We start from the raw sequence: 12453 nt of genomic DNA, 5'->3' as shown, positions 1-12453 counted from the left end.
AAAACATTCTGTATCAGCACTGTACGAACACTAATGTTACACTCGTGTGCTCTGGTTGAGCAGACCAGTTATGAGAAGACACTTCTGTCCTTTATGTTTATTTTAAGTGTAAAAAGGCATGGAGGTGTGTTGTCTGCTTTAATTTAGGGTTGAATAAGCAAATATTAAAAAAATAAATAGTTAACTACACTCATGGAGTGCATTGTCAAAAGAATAGTACAATATTTCTGGAAATGTGTTTTAAAGATTGATACCAACATCTGTCGGCTACAGTAAATATGTAGCTTGAGTTAGCATCTCGTTAGCTTAGCACAAAGACTGGAAACGAGGGGAAACCGCTAGCCTGGTTCTGTCTGAAGCTAACGAACTCTCCCATCCGGCACCTCCACGACTCAATCATGAACATGTTTGTTTGTTAGCCGAGTTATACATTATATATTTATGGCCTATTTCCTTTAGTTTTTAAGCTAAGCTAACTTGCTGCTGGCTATGTTATATTTACCATACAGATGTGAGAGTGGTGTCCTCATCTCACGCTCACCAAGAAAGCATAATAAAAACAAGCATATTTTCCTCTTCAGTCTTTCCATCTGAAGGTGGAAATTATGCTAAAAAAGTGCTCGTCAGACGGAAAAAGTGCAGTTGAGTCAATTCAATATTTCATAATTGTCATTATTGAGGTCCTTTTGGTGGTAACATAGAAACCAATACTTTACCATTCATGCCGTTTCTGTTTGTCACATCTTAATATTAAACTTAACACATTTACATCTTACAGTTGGCTCTATTTTAACTTTATCTACTTACAGATTTACACATAACATCATAACATTTTAAGTGGACACTCGCATCGAAAATCCCCACTTTGTAGAGAAAGGGAGCAAAAAAACTGCTCTGTATTGTACTTCGACCAATTATTCATAAACATTTAATCGAAATGGCTTTAATTGTAGGGTTTGCTTGTGCAAACTGTCCTTTAATTTTGGACTTGAATTCATTTAAATTTAATTTAAGAGCAGCAAATACAGAAATACTTTTTTCTCATGTGCGGGAACGCCATTAAACGACATGTCAAACGTTTAACTGTTAAATAGTGTCGGGTTGTTATTTTATTTTGATATGTGGAGAACGTGCGTGAACCTGCAGCGCTGCTGTGGAACCACACGTCCTTCATCTTTAAACACAGGAAGTGACGTGTGGGTGTGCAGAGTTCTTTAGGATTTTTGTACGTCACCTCTGGCAGAGCTGATTAATTTTAATAAAATAAAATAAAGTATAGTAATGACATTTATTATCTTTTACGTAACTGTGAAAAAGAAAAATAAGCAGCCAATGACCATTTTTCCACTGTCCACCTCTGACCTTTAAACTTTAAAGTGAGTATTTTGCTCCATTGCAGAAAGCTATAATATGTTAATTATGTTCTCCTCCTATGAATCGCCACCTTAACGTGGTGGAGGAGTTTGAGTGGCTCAGTGATCCTGGGAGCTATGTTGTCCGGGGCATCAGCCCCTGGTAGGGTCTCCCAAGGCAAACAGGTCTCGGGGGAGAGCCCAGACTAAGAGCGGTTCAATAAACCCTGATGAACAGCAGCCCACGGACTGAAGCTACCTTGCCCGGACAAGGGAAACCGGGGCACCCTCCCGGAGCGGTGGGTGTTGGCCTCCGCCAGGGCTGCCCTTTATCACCGGTCCTGTTCGTGACCTTCACGGACAGGATATCTAGGTCCAGTAAAACAGGGATCGGTGCGGCTGCAGCAGTAAAACAGGCGCTGTACCGGTCCGTCTTGGTGAAGAGGGAGCTGAGCCGGAAGGCAAAGCTCTCCATTTACTGGTCGGTCTACGTTCCAACCCTCACCTATGGTCACGAACTCTGGGTCGTGACCGAAAGAACGAGATCTCGGATACAAGCGGCCGAAATGAGCTTCCTCCGTAGGGTGGCCGGGCTCAGCCTTAGAGATAGGGTAAGGAGCTCGGACATCAGGGGGGAGCTTGGAGTCGAGTCGCTGCTCCTTCGTGTCGAAAGGAGTCAGCTGAGGTGGTTCGGGCATCTAGTTAGGATGCCTCCTGGACGCCTCCCATTAGAGGTTTTCCAGGCACGTCCAACTGGTAGGAGGCCCCGGGGAAGACCGAGGACATGCTGGAGGGATTATATCTCCCGGCTGGCCTTGGAACGCCTCGGGATCCCCCAGAATGAGCTGGAAAGTGCTGCGGGTGAGAGGGAAGCCTGGGTCGGCCTGCTGAACCTGCTGCCACCGCGACCCGACCCCGGATAAGCGGGTGATAATGGATGGATGGATGGATGTAAAATATTTCTGGAGGGATTATATCTCCCGGCTGGCCTTGGAACGCCTCGGGATCCCCCAGAATGAGCTGGAAAGTGTTGCGGGTGAGAGGGAAGCCTGGGTCGGCCTGCTGAACCTGCTGCCACCGCGACCCGACCCCGGATAAGCGGGTGATAATGGATGGATGGATGGATGTAAAGTATTGTGCTCTACAATGTTGTAGTCTGGTGTTGGCTTTTGCATTCTACTGATATTAGCACACCAAACTTTAATAACCTGACCAGGGACTACAGGCAAAAATGAGCTCTCTCTCAGCTAACTCTAGCACATGTGAATTGAAGTGGAAACTTAAATGTTGATTAATGTGGACTGTCTGTAGTAAATAAGTTTTAAAAAATGAATAAAACTATACACATTTCTGTTCAGGTTTAGGGTCTAATCTTAGACCCCATGCAGCATCACTCTAACGCATGTTGGCCAGACAGGAAGTGGGCTGCAATATCTTCAGAGTAACTATGAGCTTAATTGATTTTCTAAACCAGGGATAGAGAACAGCATAAATCAGAGGGTTGAGACAGGAGTTGAAATAGAACTGGAGAAGGCACTTCATTGGGTTTCATCTCATCCAAAGAGGCACTTCTGAGTTGTTTGACTATTTACATTTATTTTTTAAAAAGGTCTCCAGCAGTGTTCCTTCCTGACACATAACAGCACAAAAGCGATGGATGCAATTTGCAACATAGATCCAGTTTTGCTATTTCAAGATCCTTAAAGTTGGAGTAACATTGTCGGCTTGGTCGTGATGGAGGAAAAGTCCATCCATCTGAGGGGGCTTTACAAAGTGGTTGTGGGTAACATGAATGCATTCAGCTAAATGTATGTCAATTCGTCTTTCTGGCCTGAGGGTGGCGCCAGAGTTCACACTGTCCAACGGCTAGAAGGGAGCATTATTTGTGCTGAGTAAAAAAAAGAAGGAGATTGTTCCGTCTTTAATCAACATGTGTGACTGCGGTACACATGTAAGGGTTGTCTTCACACATTCAAAGAACACAAACGTGCATATTTCAAGCCTTTTCAACGCCATCAGAACCAGTGGGTGTAGAGGCGCCCCCCGTCACCTTTCTTTCTACCTGCGTAATTTGGCCCTTAGAATATTTGGAATCCTTTATTTTCCGTGTGTAGCCTCCTATTTGCCGTTGTTCCACTTGACAGTAATATATTAATATATCACGATATATATATATTAAAAAAAAAAAGACCATTTGTTATCTGCATGGAATGAAACTGGGCCGAAACGTGTGTTTCAGGTGCAGTGCTCGGCTCAGATGACAGAGGGCGCCGTGGAGGTGACGGTGACCGGACTGAGGGCCGCAGACACGGATTTGTACCGCTGCGACATCGAGATCTTCTTCCCGCCGCCGTACCGGCGGCTCACCGGCAACGGCACGCTGGTTCACGTCTTAGGTGAGACGGCCCGCACCGAGACCTTCCTGTCTCACTCTCAGTCTCACTCTCCCGTCTCACTCTCACGTCATCCATTTCCTTTTTGTCCACAGGCAGCTCCGACTGTCCCGTGCCGGCGGCTCAGGGACAGATTGCACACCGGGGTGATGATGAGGTATTCAAATGTTTTACCTCTTTGTAAAATTGATATACAGAAAGGAAATGGTTGATGGAACGAAAGAAAACATATTAACATATCTTTCAGGGAAATATGTTTATGTGTTTCAGTCATTGCTTTTATCTTTTAATCACAATTCAAGCTACTAATAACGATCAGCATGTTGTTCTCTTATCTCTCCAGGCAGCTCCACACACCCACCAACCTCCTCCTCCTCTCTCTGGCTGTCTCAGATTCTCTCGTGGGCCCCCTTTTGTTTTTTCAAATTGTGTCCATAGACGGCTGCTGGTTTCTTGGTGACCTCATGTGTACTTCGTATACTGTTGTGGGCTTTATTATTACTTCTACTTCATTAGGAACCATGGTTCTCATATCAGTTGACCGATATGTGGCTATTTGTGATCCTCTACATTATTCCTACAAAGTCACACAAAAAAGAGTTCAAGTCTGTGTTTGTCTGTGTTGGAAATTTTCTATTTTCCTTAACAGTCTGCTGCTGAAGAATAACCTGGAACAACCAAGCAGGTATACTTCCTGCTTAGGAGAGTGTGTTGTTGTCATTAACTACATTGCTGGACTTGCAGATATTTTTTTGTCCTTTATTGGTCCTGTCACTGTCATCATAGTTCTGTATATGAGAGTTTTTGTGGTGGCTGTGTCTCAGGCTCGTGCCATGCGCTCTCAGATTGCATCTTTCCCTCTCAAGTGTTCAGTCAGTGTAACTGCTAAAAAATCAGAAATTAAAGCAGCCAGAACTCTTGGTGTTGTTATTGTTGTGTTTCTATTGTGCATCTGCCCATATTATTGTGTTGTACTCACAGGCCAGGACACCTTGTTTAATGCCTCATCTGCTTTCTTTGTAACATGTCTGTTCTATTTCAACTCCTGTCTTAACCCTGTGATCTATGCCTTTTTGTACCCCTGGTTTAGAAAAGCTATCAAGCTCATTGTTACTCTTAAGATACTGCAGCCTGGCTCATGTCAGACCAACATGCTGTAGAGCAGGGGTCACCAACCTTTTTGAAACTGAAAGTGTAAACAATAGTACGAAGGGCCACTTGACAGTTTTGTTTGAAGCACATTGTAGTTGTGAAACTGATCAGCAACTGTACTTAATTATCCTCAGTTTGGTTGGACCACACAGTGTGAAGGGAAATAAAATCTGTTCTCTCTCACGCAAGTTTACAAAATCACTCCAATGTACCTTGACTCTGATAAGAAAATAAGCTTTCGATGTTTTGGCCACCAGATGATGGCACATGCACTTGAATGGTGGCCAAACAATAGTAATAATGATCTAAAATGCAAGTTCGTAAATCCTTACAACTTCTGAAGTCAGGAGAGAAAAAAATAAATATTGATTGCCTTGAGGCCTTACGCATTCTAATGCTGCGTTCACACCAAAAGCGTTGCGAATATTGACATCCATTCGCGTCTGTGCATTGACTTTCCATGGAATCTACTCTCGAGAAAAATTTGCAACGCTTTTGTTCTGAACGCAACATAAGAATGAAGACTAGAATACTGATGATTTAAATGTAAATTGGAGAAAATGTTAAACAACACTTTTTCTCACACAGCCTGAATCTCTTTTCCCCTCCCTCTGTCACAGAAACACAGAGATACATTGACGCCGTCTCTCTTCCCTGTCACACTCTTATCGGCACATCGCTTTATTCGAATTGCAGTTTTGGTCACGTTTTATTTCTTCTTAGTCCTGCAGACCAGAAGGCTACCATCTTTGCCTTAGATGACGTAACAAACCTTAACAACCCTCTCTCTCTACAAGTATCAGTCATAATTGCAAATCATTTTGGGTGGATTTCACCGAAAAGCTATTTATTAAATGTTATTTCCGTGGCTACACAATAAACCCTATAGCTCAAACCTCATTAACCCTGTTTTTATATAAATATATACGCAGGTCCAGAAATTATTTCTTTGACTTAAATATGTGCATGTAAGATGTTTAAATAGCAAATATTGTAAAACAAAACAATTTAAAACCATGTAAGTGGGCATTAGTATACATTATTTGTTTAGCTGTATTACATAAGAATCAAGTTAAATGTTGCAATGACTGATCCAAACTATAATCTGAAAATAGTCTGTATACTGCTTGGCCCTTTCTCTGTCGCTTGTCTCTCTTTTTAATAAAGTGATATACGCCTTGTCTATTTCATCTTTGTGCATGAGTTTGACTGAATTATACAAATATGTCTCGAACAGGACATAATCATAAGCAAAATGTGTGTTTTCAATAATATATTCATGTAATAATAATACTATGATTATGCAAGGTGTTTTGTTAAATTGAACCTATAATTTCCACTGTATAACCCAAATAACATACTTATATTTATCTAGTAATCACAGGGTTTAACCTAGAAACCATCTCACGCCTTTTGCTGATGGATTTAATACTAGATAAAAAGTTCTTCAAAACCCCAGTACTGGTAGGTTTTAGAATACATTTTAGTATTGAACCTTTAAAGCCATTACCGGTTTAGCTCCCAGTTACATTGCTGAACTGCTGCCCCCTCTGAGCAGAGCACAGCCTGAGATCCACAGGCAAGGCTCTGCTGGCTGTCCCCAAGTCCCTTAGTGGGCTTTTGCTGTCATTGCCCCTCAGCTCTGTTAGTCCCGACCTGAAAATCTGAGACTTTAAAAATCAACATGTTTTAAAACACTTTTCAAATGGTGTTCTTGGCAAATAATCCAACACGTTTTCAGTAAGTGTCTGAAATGCAGCCAGGACTCTTGGTGTTGTTATTGTTGTGTTTCTTTTGTGCATCTGTCCATATTTTAGTGTTTTGCTCACAGGCCAGGACACCTTGCTTAATGCCTCATCTGCTTTCTTTGTAACATGTCTGTTCTATTTCAACTCCTGTCTTAACCCTGTGAGCTATGCCTTTTTTTAAACCCTGGTTTAGAAAAGCTATTAAGCTCATTGTTACACTTAAGATACTGCAACCTGGCTCATGTCAGACCAACATGCTTTAGAAAGCATGGTGGCTGAAATTCGACAGACAAATTGGTCATGCTGGTGAGAATTTAGTCATGTCTTGGCAGAATGTCTTTTTATGTAAACACTGTTACATTCAAATCATATATGTTTCTTTACATTGTGTACTGGTTCAATGCAACACTGAAGCATTTTGGAAAAATTCAACTACTCTAGCTACTCTTTTATTTTGCCTGACTCCTGTGAGGCAAACATGGTGGTGTGGTGGCTAACATATCTCCTCTTAGCAAGAGGGGCCCAGGTTTGAGGAATTCTGTAACAAGAATGAATTTGTTTTGTGGAGTTGTCCGGATAATGGAGGGATGTTGGCATTTTTGGATTTTGTGATTCTGCAGCAAAAGACATGAAGGGGTAATACAATACTCTTTTTCCTGTTTTAACGGGCCTTTCACACATTTTACAAACTAAAGTGTATATGAAATTATCTCTAGTGCCACCACCACAGACTACTTACTCCATTACTCCATGGAATGACCTAAAAAACTAATACAGAGCCTTGTGGCACACCTTTACAGATGGTTGCAATATCAGAGGATAAACCCTCATATCTGATGCACTGAGACCTATTCTCAAGGTAGCTCGTGAACCAAGCGGCCGCTTGCTCCGAGAGTCCTGAGTTGAGAAGCCTCAAGAATTTCTTCTGGATGAGCTCAAGGCTGTATTGTTCATCTGACCAAGTTAGGGAGAGTCTTTCAACTCAATGGCCCTAAAGAGGAAGTTTTGAGGGGACTCGCGACTCTCTTGTGATATACTGTAGGTCAGTAGAGCTGTCCTCTTTAAAGTGCCCCTTTAAAATTGACTTCAACTGTAGCAGGGTGAGGTCATTTTTAATCTTGACCTTATCTCGAATACTCAAACCTGGATTGATTGATTTGATCACAGCCTCCATGACTTCAGCCTCAATCTGATGCGTCAGGTTTGTGTATGAGAGTCTGTCTTTCTGTCCCTTTTTCCCCAATCTGGCCACAGATCTTGAACTCTCTCCTAATCATTACTTTCCTTCACAGGTGTAAATAACATATTTGGCAAAGCAGGACCTCGTCTTGAAGGTGTCCTGCTCACTCTGTCACTCAGCCTCTTAACATCATCATGTAGAGCTTGACTAGTTAGCTGGAGCTGTTGGCCATTTTAACATATTGGTCTAGGGGGATGGACTCGCTTTTGGAGCCAGCCTCAAGTGGCCATTTTTGGTTTATTTCTCAAGTAGAAAAGAGTGTGATTATATGGAGTGCAGAAAGAGATATATATTTTCATTAAGGCGCACATTTAGAATAATATGAAATACAAATATTACCATATAAGAACAACAATGTGTCTCCGGCCATTACATCTTTTGACTTTACTTCAGTGTATTCAGCTATACAACACTGAATATATTTCCATCTTCATAGAAGGTTTTAGTTTTGTTACTGACCAGTTTGTCTCTAAAGTATTGTCATATCACTAGAGTAAGTCTGAAGTATCATTGATGTTATAATGAGTTTCATAGATTTTCTAAACCAGGGGTGAAAAAAGGCATAAATAAGTGGGTTTAGACAGGAGTTCAAATAGAACAGCCAGGTTTCAAAGGTTAAAGATGTTTTATGCACTGCAATAGCAGAAAGGTATAGTTTATTCTGTCATTGACAACTTTACCTTTTCGGATCATGGTTTCCATTTCATCCTTGCTAGTAAAGTGGAGAAGCTGTACACTTGAAAACAATCTGAGACGTCCGCCACCTGTCAGTCAAAGCAGCCAGGCCCCCTATTATGCCTTTCAACCTTTACTATTTCTCACGACAGGGATATTCCACGTTGACTTTATTTCTCAACACTGAAAGTAGCAGCTTTGTTGGGGTACAAGTATAGTTTCAGCTTAAGTAATGACAATGTACACACTTGATTGTCTGTTAGAGAAAATGAGTCACAAAGATTTCTGATGTAATAAGATATTACCAAACTGTATTGGAGTACAAAGTAGAAAAGAGTGTGATTATATGGAGTGCAGAAAGAGATATATATTTTCATTAAGGCGCACAATTAGAATAATATGAAATACAAACATTACCATATAAGAACAACAACGTGTCTCCGGCCATTACATCTTTTGACTTTACTTCAGTGTATCCAGCTATACAACACTGAATATATTTATATTTCCATACACACTTGATTGTCTATTAAAGATCATGATTCACAAATGTTTAAGATGTAATAAGATAATACAGGACTTGAGCGCAATTAGAAATATAAATTGTCAATAAGATGCAAATCCGGAATAATATGAAGTAAAAATATTACCATATAAAAACAACACTGTCTCCAGCCTTTACAACTTTTGACTTTAGTTTAGTTTATCCAGCTATACAATAGCAAATACATTTCCATCTCCATGGACTGGTTTGTCTCTAAAGTATTGTCATATCACAAGAGTCCGGCTGAAGTATCTTAAATGTTAAAATGAGTTTCATAGATTTTTTAAACCAGGGGTAAAATAAGGCATAAATAAGTGGGTTCAGAGAAGAGTTACAAAAGAACAGCCAGGTTACAAATGTCGAAGATAGGTTCATGGCTGAAAAAGCAGAAAAGTATAATGGACAAAGGCAGATCAGGAACACAACCACAACAACACCAAGAGTCCTGGCTGCTTTCAGCTCAGATTTCTTAGCAGTTAAACCCACTGGACGCTGTTGTGTGACCGATACAATGTGGGTCCGCATGGCTTGAGCCTGAGACACAGCCACCACAAATATTCTCATATACAGAACTATGATGATAGTAATGGGGGCGATAACGGTGAGGACAAGGTCAACAACTCCTGTGATATAAGTATGGACAATAAAACATTCTCCGTAGCAGATACGATCTGAATCATAATGTATCAGAGAATCCATCAACATGACAATACCGTAAACAACAGAGAAAATCCAACACAGGCAGATAGAGATCTTCGTTCTGTCCAGAGTAACTCTGATGTTATAATGTAGAGGGTCACAAATAGCCAAATAACGATCAATTGATATGAGCACCATAGTTCCGACCGAAGAAGAAATAATGATATAATCGATAACATTAAACAGAGCACACATGAAGTCACCCAGGTACCAGCAGGTTTCTCCAAAAAGGATATCAACCGGCATCAGCAGAAGGCCCACGAGGAAATCTGAGACAGCCAGGGAGAGGATGAGGAGGTTGGTGGGGCTGTGGAGCTGCCTGGAGAGGAAGAATAACATCACTTGAGATTGTTAACAATAGTAGCTTGTTAACATCAATGAATTAATTCTAGAATGCAACATTATATTGGAATACATCATATTTTCAAATTACAGATATTATATTTATATTCACATTAAAAGTAAGACATGTAATTGATGTTCATTTCTATGATGAATATGTGTATCAGTTCATTCATTAGTTTTAGAGTTAATCTCTGCCTGAAGTGGGAGATAGAGATGATGACCAGCAGGTTGAGAGCTGCAGTGAGCAGAGAGATGAAATACAGCAGAACGTTAACAAGCATGCCATCAGACGGAGGTTTCCTGCAGGAACGGTTGTGGAGTAGTGGAAAGCAGAGTTCAGCACCTTCAGTCGTCTCCATGTTCAGAGGTGTGAGGAGGCTGAGTTCTGGCTGCGTTTGGACTAAAGCTCTGTTTCTGGTCATCTTCACTGACTTCCCTCAATCTTGGACTTTAAGTAACAAACTAACTTAACTTCACGAACTTTAACTAACCCTAACTTTAACTAACTTTTTGGATCATGGTTTTCATTTAATCCTTGCTAGTAAATTGGATTAGCTGTACACTCTAAAAACAATAAATGTAAACTATTTGTTCTCAAGGTCAATTAGAAGGAAACCTATTTCAATAATTTATTTATTTTAGTCACCAACTAGAAAGCCCAGATAGGCCCACTGGGTTAGGCCATACAGTCCACAGGAGTTTTCATTTTGGGCCACATAAATTGTAAATGGGTCTGCATGCTGTTGCTCTTGCAGGGTCCTAGGCACTATATTCTGTTTTAGGCTAATTGGTTGAATTCAGAATATCAAAGTGTAAAATGTAATCAGAATCAGAATTGTTTATTTGCCAAGTATGTTGAACATACAAGCAATTTCACTCGATGAAAGGTGCATAACAATAAACATAGAATAAAACAATACACATAAAAACAATAAACAACAATAAACTTAGAATAAAACAATACAAATAAAATCAATACATATATAAATATGATAAAAAAGAAACAGATAACAGTACTTTAAAACAAGCAGATCTTTTTTAATAAAAGTGGCTAATGCATTTTAGTAAGAAAAGAAAAGTTGTGCAAGGGTGTTGAAAATTGTCCTGGGGATGTGAGAGTCAGAGTCAGTTAGTGGGGGTCCTGGTCTTTATTATCCTGGGGATGTGAGAGTCAGAGTCAGTTAGTGGGGGTCCTGGTCTTTATTATCCTGGGGATGTGAGAGTCAGAGTCAGTTAGTTGGGGTCCCAGGCTTTGTTGATGAACCTGACTGCAGCTGGAAAGAAACTGTTCTTGTGGCGTGAGGTCTTGGTCCTGATGGACTGCAGCTTCATGCCTGAGGGAAGGGACTCGAACAGTCTGTGTCCAGGGTGAGAGCGGTGGGCTACAATCTTCCTTGCCCGTTGAGGGTCCTGGAGGCGAAGTCATGGAGGGATGGCAGATTGCAGCCAATCACCCTCTCAGCTCCCTCAGGAAGAACATCCTCTGCTGAGCCTTCTTGGTGATGGAGCTGATGTTTGGCTCCTACTTGAGGTCCTGGCTTTCTGTTTTTGCCATTTGTCAAGTTTCATTTCAGTTCCTCATCAGATCCATTCACTTGACTTTGCCTAAAACACTGCAAGTCCCATAATGCACCACTAGCAGGCCAGTACAGGCTGCAAATGGAAGGTCTCATCAGGCAACGAGAATATGCACTGGGCATTTTAAAACAACTCCAACGGCAGCACTAGAGGTGGAAATGGGTGAAATGCCTCTAGAATTACGAAGGATGCAGTTGGCATTAAGTTTTTGGAGAGGAGGGAGACAAGAAGCTTTGGATGGACAGTAGCACAGAAAGCAAAATAAATGAACATTGACAAATTAAACTTCAGTCCAACAGTTCCATTGCCAGCAATAGCACCGTGGATACTCCCTGAGGCAACAGACACACATTGACAGTTACCACAGTTATGTCCAGGTTTTCACAGACGCATCAAATAATTTAGTAAACAAAGTAGCAATAGTGCCAGAACTTAATATCAAAATAGGTAAAATGATTACTCAGGGAGTATCAGTTTACACAGGGGAAATGCTGGCAATAATGTTTGCATTACAGTGGATAGAGGACACAGGACCATTGAGGGCAATCATTTGTTCGGACTCAAGTTCATCATTAGAGAGCTTACAGAACAGTCATTTAGACAGTAGACCATACAGAAAAACATTATACAGGATTCAAATGATAGGTCTTACAGTAGTGTTCCTATGGGTTCCAGCACATGTTGGTGTCAGGGGGAATGAAATGGCAGACAAAGCTGCAGAAAATAA

The 12453-nt window shown here is 40.9% G+C and overlaps 2 protein-coding genes across 2 annotated transcripts; one reads left to right on the top strand and one right to left on the bottom strand.

The window, feature by feature from the left end:
* Positions 1-2747: 2747 nt before the first annotated feature.
* LOC117750507 (trace amine-associated receptor 13c-like) lies at positions 2748-10507 on the bottom strand. The gene is made up of 3 exons (XM_034561754.1): positions 10344-10507; positions 9459-10122; positions 2748-2888 (listed from the first exon to the last, which is right to left on the bottom strand). Exons 1-3 carry the CDS (start codon positions 10505-10507, stop codon positions 2748-2750), a joined length of 969 nt encoding a protein of 322 aa, XP_034417645.1.
* Positions 4066-4951, top strand: LOC117750398 (trace amine-associated receptor 13c-like). Its single transcript, XM_034561595.1, has one exon. The coding sequence runs from the start codon at positions 4066-4068 to the stop codon at positions 4903-4905; it is 840 nt and encodes a 279-aa protein (XP_034417486.1). The 3' UTR covers positions 4906-4951.
* Positions 10508-12453: the final 1946 nt, after the last annotated feature.

This window comes from Cyclopterus lumpus, chromosome 21 (assembly GCF_009769545.1).
Source record: "Cyclopterus lumpus isolate fCycLum1 chromosome 21, fCycLum1.pri, whole genome shotgun sequence".
Lineage (NCBI taxonomy): Eukaryota > Metazoa > Chordata > Actinopteri > Perciformes > Cyclopteridae > Cyclopterus > Cyclopterus lumpus.
This window is presented reverse-complemented; position numbering and strand designations above follow the sequence as displayed.

Excerpts from the sequence above, each read along its gene's own strand:
- LOC117750398 (XM_034561595.1), top strand. The coding sequence starts at position 4,066 with ATGTTGTTCTCTTATCTCTCCAGGCAGCTCCACACACCCACCAACCTC.
- LOC117750507 (XM_034561754.1), bottom strand. The coding sequence starts at position 10,507 with ATGGAGACGACTGAAGGTGCTGAACTCTGCTTTCCACTACTCCACAAC. Across the intron at positions 10,123-10,343 it reads ATCTCTATCTCCCACTTCAG|GCAGCTCCACAGCCCCACCA; the intron begins GCAGAGATTAAC and ends CTTCCTCTCCAG. Across the intron at positions 2,889-9,458 it reads TGAACCTATCTTCGACATTT|TGCCTTCTCCAGTTCTATTT; the intron begins GTAACCTGGCTG and ends AACCCAATGAAG.